At 42.5% G+C, this 6,279-nt stretch overlaps 1 protein-coding gene across 1 annotated transcript in view; it reads right to left on the bottom strand.

Moving 5' to 3' along the window:
- Positions 1-3,676, bottom strand: part of GPNMB (glycoprotein (transmembrane) nmb) — a 21,980-nt gene extending 18,304 nt beyond the window's left edge. The window contains exons 1-3 of the mRNA XM_004676771.2: positions 3,567-3,676; positions 864-1,016; positions 63-206 (exon numbers count right to left, since the gene is read on the bottom strand). Of these exons, the coding sequence (XP_004676828.1) occupies positions 63-206; positions 864-1,016; positions 3,567-3,636 (367 nt within the window). The 5' untranslated portion in view covers positions 3,637-3,676. The remainder of the gene's footprint in view (positions 1-62; positions 207-863; positions 1,017-3,566) is intronic.
- Positions 3,677-6,279: the final 2,603 nt, after the last annotated feature.

The following is a 6,279-nucleotide window of genomic DNA, read 5'->3' as shown; positions in this document are numbered from 1 at the left end:
AACAACCTTAAAAAAAAAAAAAAGAACTAGCATGTTCCTGTGGCACGAATAACATTCCTTACCATTTCTGCAATTCTCCTCATAGACTATGTTGCCATCGGCATCTTCCTTTTGGCATCTGGGAAATACCAAGTTCACCACAAATGATATAGTTGAGCCTACCAGTGCAGGTGAGTCGCTGGTCAGAGACGCCTGCACATGGCCTCCTAGGGCACAAAAGAGTGGAGCAGGTAATGAAGCATCCTCTTTCTCCTCTCACTGTTAAACAAGACAAAGTTAAACCTACTAATAAGGGCCTTGTGCCTTTTATGATACAATAATTTATATTCTGTCTTTTTAACTTTGAGTTCAACAATCTAAAAGATAAAAAAAGGGAAAAAAAGAACTCAAACCAGGTAAAGACTTCTCTCACCACTCAAAGAAATTTTACTTCAAATGAACAAGTCTGCTCCATTGCACTGAAGAGACACACATTAAAGAGTTGTGTTTTCTAGTCTCAAAACCATTACTGAAGGCCATATTCTTCCATGTGAATGGGAAGATAATCACTTACCAATAGACCACACTTTTGAGATGGCCACTAATTGTTCTGAAGATGATCATGCCCTTGTTAGTTAAATAGGTTTGAGGGTATAAACTTCCTGCTTTTCAAAATATTTCAAGAAGTAACCTGCATATTTCTAATGCAATTAAATATTGTTTGTAATTTGAAAGTGTTGATGTTAGGATAAAGGAATTCTGGCCAAAGCAAGATACCCTACTACATGGAAACAAAATACTGTCCCTCACAGAAGCTTTGTGAGCCGTGTGCTGTCAGAGTCCATTGGGAAGTACATTTGTTTGTGTTAAGTCTTTTGATTTACCTTTCCAGGAATATTTCCACCTTGAGTCTCCCCTCTTCCACACTGGATAGAGTTTTTCATTCCACTCATTTTCATCTGAGGACCAGCCATTTAACTGGCTGTGCTCCATCATGTAACTAGAAGGTCTTTCATTGCCCAGCACATCCTGGAAGCCTGTATCAGTATTTGAAGGGGGAAAAAAAAACAAATTATCTGGTCTCTTCCATTCTTCATTTCATACTTATTTTACTGCTTAAAGCAACTTTTTGTTTCATAAGGTTGGAAAATATAAGCTATTTCAAATCTGGCAAGCCAATGAATGATATTTAAAAAATGTCCACTGGATTTCTTGAATCTAAGCATTCAGAGCCTATCATTTTATGTATGTTAAATGAATCAAGGAAAGTATTTAAAATAGTTATTTTACTATTCCTTTGCCATTTTACTATTCATTTGGTTTTGCAATGCTTATTCTCTGATATTTGGATTTGATACAAAAATCATTAGGAAAACACTGATGCCAATATCTTCTGACCAGTTTTAGCATCTGTTCCCATTCTGAACTGTTTGTTCACTTGGCCAAAGAAATTCCAGGTTCAAAAATGCTTCCAAGTTTCCCGGAAATGCTTGCTTACATTTGTTTTATTTTTAGTAAACTTTGTTTTTTTGTTTTTTTTTTAATTTTTTTTTTTTTTTTTAACATCATTCTTCACTTTGTGTATTTTTTCATCTTGGCTGTAATCTTGGTGGACTTCCCACCACCAATTCACCCATGTACCATCACCTTAGTCCTGTGCACTTTCCCATCCCAGTTCTGATCCTATTCTCTTCTCCACCCCTGTAAAATGTCTCTGGTTTATATGAGTTTTTTATGACCCAGCATCTTGCCAGTCTTGGGACACAGTCCATCTGTACTTGCATAATCTACAATTATTGAGGAGTGTGGATTTTAAAATGTCTTTTATTTCCTGGTTTTATTTTTGAGACTTCTACGTCTCTCTGTTATTTCAACTGCCTGTGAATCTGCAATAACCTCAAAATGAATGTTAAATTTTAAAAAAATGAATAAAACAAACTCAGTAGTAAGCAGACTTTGAGGTTAAAAAAGAGGGCTTGTACCACTACTACCACCAAATAAATAAATAAAACCCCTAACTTCTTTTCCAGAAAAAAAAAATGTGCATGTGTGTGTGCGTGTGTGTGTGTGTATGTGGAGTGGCGAGGATGCGGTACAGCTCAGGAGAGTCACACCTAGCCCTGCAGAAGTTTTTCTTCTGTGCACCTTGCCTTGCCCACCAGCAAGGTGACTGGACTACTTGTTACCTACTTTGTCAACACCTTTTCTTTCCTCCTTTGTATCAGGGCTGTGATTGGCAAGAGGCAAGGAATCCCTGGTATCTGATACACCACCAAATCCTAGCCATCCTTATTTTTTTCTCTCCAGAATACTTAATGCCGGGCGAAGGGGAAGCCAGGACTGCTCAGATTTTATTACACGGTCACAAAGGTGTGGGCTCCTCACAAGCCAACAGCAAATTCAATCTCCAGCTAATCCGTTTTACTAAGAAAACAGGTGCTGCTGGAAAGAAGGTGATACTTAGGTGCACATGGAGGCCAGTCCCCATCTCCCACACTGCAGACTCTGACAGACACATTGAGGTAGGACAACTGTTACCATGTACCTCTCCCACCCCAAGCACCTCTCACTCTTCCTTGTCCTACTCCCCACAGTGGCAGCCACAGGAGACTTGGGGGTGGGGTGGGGGATGCTCTCTCTAGGGCAGAAGTTTGGGGGGCTGGTGAGGACTCAGCCATCAGAGCAGAACTGGCAGAGCCTCTAGTCCCTAGCCTCCCCTTCTCACCCTTCGCCTGCAGCCCTAGGGACTCAGGGCTTCCTGTTTCTTCTCACACCACTGCACTGCCTGGCTTTTTCCATGCTGGAAAACCCTCAAACACAGATGCTTGGGAGCTACTCACAGTAACTCCCCTCTTCCTTTCTCCACCCAGAGCAGCCAGCCAGGGAAGACTCTGCAAGCACAACTTAATTAAAGCACTTTATCACCCCAAGGGAGAGAAATGAAAGAGGGTGTCCCAGGCTGTTTTCAAAATCCTTCTCTCTTAAAACTGCACAGAGCAGGTGAAAAGCAAGATTTGGGCTCTTGGTTCCCTCAAATAAGAGGACCGCTTGCTCCACTGAGGTGGCTGTGGGGTTTACCTGAGTCCTGTCAGTGGACAGGGCAGCTAGCCCAAGGACTGCACAGCGTGGGCGGGGGAGGTAGTGCTGGTCCTTTCTGAGCTGGTCCTTCCCCAGCTGCTGCTTCCCTTGCTGGAGCTGTCTAGTGGAATCAACCCGCTGGGCTTCCCACACAGTGAATGTCACACCTGGCTTAAGAGGAGTGGACCTTCTGGGTGACATATCCCTTTACATTCTCCCTTCTACTATCAGGCAAGAAAGTAGGTGGTAATTGTGATAGAGGAAAAACTCCCTAAAGAGGGGTTCCCACGATCTCACTCTCCCTGTGCCTGAGGCAAAGAATGGAGCTGAAGATGTGCTGTGGTTTCAACATTCCCAACCAACAGTTTCCACAAGGAAAGAGTATGGCAGCTTCCCGAAGAGATTCTGGAAGCCCAACTTCTGATTCAGACAACGTTACTTCAGACAACCCATTATTTCAACCAGTAGCCAGAGAATGGGTTAAACACAGAAAACAGTGTGTCACTCACGTTTGGCGGCATCAAGGGGCCATCGTGCAGCCAGAAGCAGAAATCCCAGGAAACAGTAGAGACAGTCCATGCTGGATTCTCACAGACCAGGGTGTGGGTTTAACGTAACTCCTCTGGCTCCATTCACAAAGAACAACTGCTCTTCTGGCCTCTGCTGTGCCCTCTCCTCCTTTTAATTAAATGCAGGCCCTCGGGCAGATCATGTGATAGTATTAAGCAGCACTGCCTGATCTGGTCTCTTGAGTTCAACCTCTCACAACTCATGTGCTTCTGACTCACTCACCCTTAGCATCTACTTATTCATTTTCAGACACACACTATTTCAATGATGTGATTCTACATTAAAGGGGACTCCTTTTCTCTGGATAGTGTGTGTGGTGGAGGTAGTGCTGGTCCTTTCTGAGCTGGCCCCTCCCCAGCTTCTACCTCCCTTGCTGGAGTTGTCTAGTGCAATCAACCCGCTGGGCTTCCCACCCAGTGAATGTCACACCTGGATTAGGAGGAGTGGACCTTCTGGGTGACATATCCCTTCACATTCTCCCTTCTGGCAAAAAAAGTAGGTGGTAATTTCTTCCTTTTCTACTTTTATATCTTTCACCAAATAAAATTTCAATCTCCAACCTTATTGATTATCCACTTGCTGTGGTACACTGCTGAGGGGAGCAGTGGGTGGGTCAGGAGAGTTCTGCCACACCATGTGGATCTCTTCCAGGGCAGGCCGGGATTGAACTCATACGGAAGTGGCTTTAGCTTCTTTGTGCTGTGCTTTAGCCTGCTGCGCCACCAGGAAGGGCCATTCGTAGCTACTTTCAAAGCATTTATGCTTTGTCTCACTAAGGGCCAATTACATAAAGTACATGGCACATTTACTTCATGTTACAGAAAGCAGACATTTAGTATAAAGCATGCCTGCGAGATAAATTGCATACAGTTAAAACATTTCTGGTCACAGAATGGACAGAAAATGTGGCAATACATTGTGGTGCTTGTGACTTTGGTCTAAGACACATCCACATGACTATTGTCAGTTCTGGTTGTAAGTTCTTGTTGGTGGCAAAATTTGAAGAACTGACTTAGTTTCAGTTGTGCTAATGAGGAATACAAAAAAATAGTCTGCGAAACTGAAATTTATGGAGCAGGAATGGTCAACTCCCTAATCCAGGGCACACACAGCTCTTTTGAGTTCCTTTTGGCCTTTGAAGCAATTATGAAGGGAAAAGCAGCAAAGGGAACATTTTATTCACAGCTGAAACAAAACTATTATCAAATACAGATGAATACACAAATGGAAATGTTTATTACTTTTATGTAGTGTTAGCCTAATGTAAAAATATATAAATCTATATGGTTCTGCTCTTTACAATAAATACTTGTCACTTTCTTTTTCTTTCTTTCCAGATCAACACTTGCCACTTTTATAATTAAAAAAAGCTTTTCATATAGGGGAAACTTACCATCAGTATATTTTTGAAGTATTACTGTTTTTTGGCCAAATTAGCTACCTAAAGAAATTAGACGTTTCAAATCCTCCTGTAACAAAACCTTGCTTAATAGGGAGGCAGTGATCAAATCCTCTATTTATGACTTGGCTTCTTCCCTGCCCCACTGAGGGGAGCTGGTGAAATGAGGGTACCAGGTAGCTGGACGGCCAGTGACAGTGAGGAAGGAAGTACTTCTTAATTCCTAGTCACTACGGTTTGGACAATCTGCGCCTTGATAATCAACAGTTGACAAAATACAAATTAGCTTACGTCGTAGAAATCAGATATAAGGCAATTTTGGATAAGGAATATATTCAAGGTATTTTTTAAAAAATAAAATCATATTGCAAAATAAATTCGAAGTAGTTCATTGAAAGAAGGGAACCATCACAATTGCTTGGTGTTATTGACTAGATTCTTCTGTTCTAAAACGATGTTGAAAAATACAATAATCAAGGGCCCTCCCTGGTGGTGCAACTGGTTAAAGTGCAGCACTATGCAGCTATCCACAGCCTGCAGCACAAGTTTGATTCCAGGGGGCCAGAGAGGTGACCCATATGCACAGCAGACCTCTCCTGTCCCACCCACTGCTCCCCTCAGCAGTGTATTTCAGTCAATCCGCCTGTTCTGCTCCTCACTCTGTCTGGTGAATCCTCTCACTCCCTCTCCCCTCATCACCTCTGGCCTATACCCCAGTTATTATATGCGTAAATAAATAAAATCTTGCAAAGAAAAATGCAATAGGCCGCTTTTGGGAATGTCCAAACAAGCGTTTAAGTGTCTGGTTGACACCCTCCCACGGCCACACTCCCAACTTGAGGAGCAGCACCTGAGATGTTTTGACTACAGCAGCCCCCCAAGCAGGGCTGTGTGGCCTGGTAGGCTGAAGAGGGGGGTAGGCAGTTAACATCTTTGGTTTTAGGAACAGCTCAGTTCAAACTGGTGTTTTATAGCAAGATAATAAAAACCAAGTTCTTTTCCTCCCCATCTCTTGTCAATAGCTGCTGTGTTAGTGTCCTATTATCATTTGTACCAAATGTAGAAATTTGGAGCTTTAACACAACACAAGTCTCCTGTCTTACATGCTGGAAGTCAGAAATCAGTGAAGTCTCACTGAGCCAAAATCAAAATGTCAGCAGGGAGGCTCTAGTGAAGAACCTGTTTTCTTGCTTTTCCCAGTTTCTGGAGGCTCCCTCATTTCCTGGTTCCATCTTCAAAGCCTGGTTCATCAA

This window comes from Condylura cristata, unplaced genomic scaffold (assembly GCF_000260355.1).
Source record: "Condylura cristata isolate star-nosed mole 26May11 unplaced genomic scaffold, ConCri1.0 scaffold00005, whole genome shotgun sequence".
Lineage (NCBI taxonomy): Eukaryota > Metazoa > Chordata > Mammalia > Eulipotyphla > Talpidae > Condylura > Condylura cristata.
The sequence above is the reverse complement of the archived record's forward strand: the minus strand, read 5'-3'. Positions and strand labels throughout refer to the sequence as shown.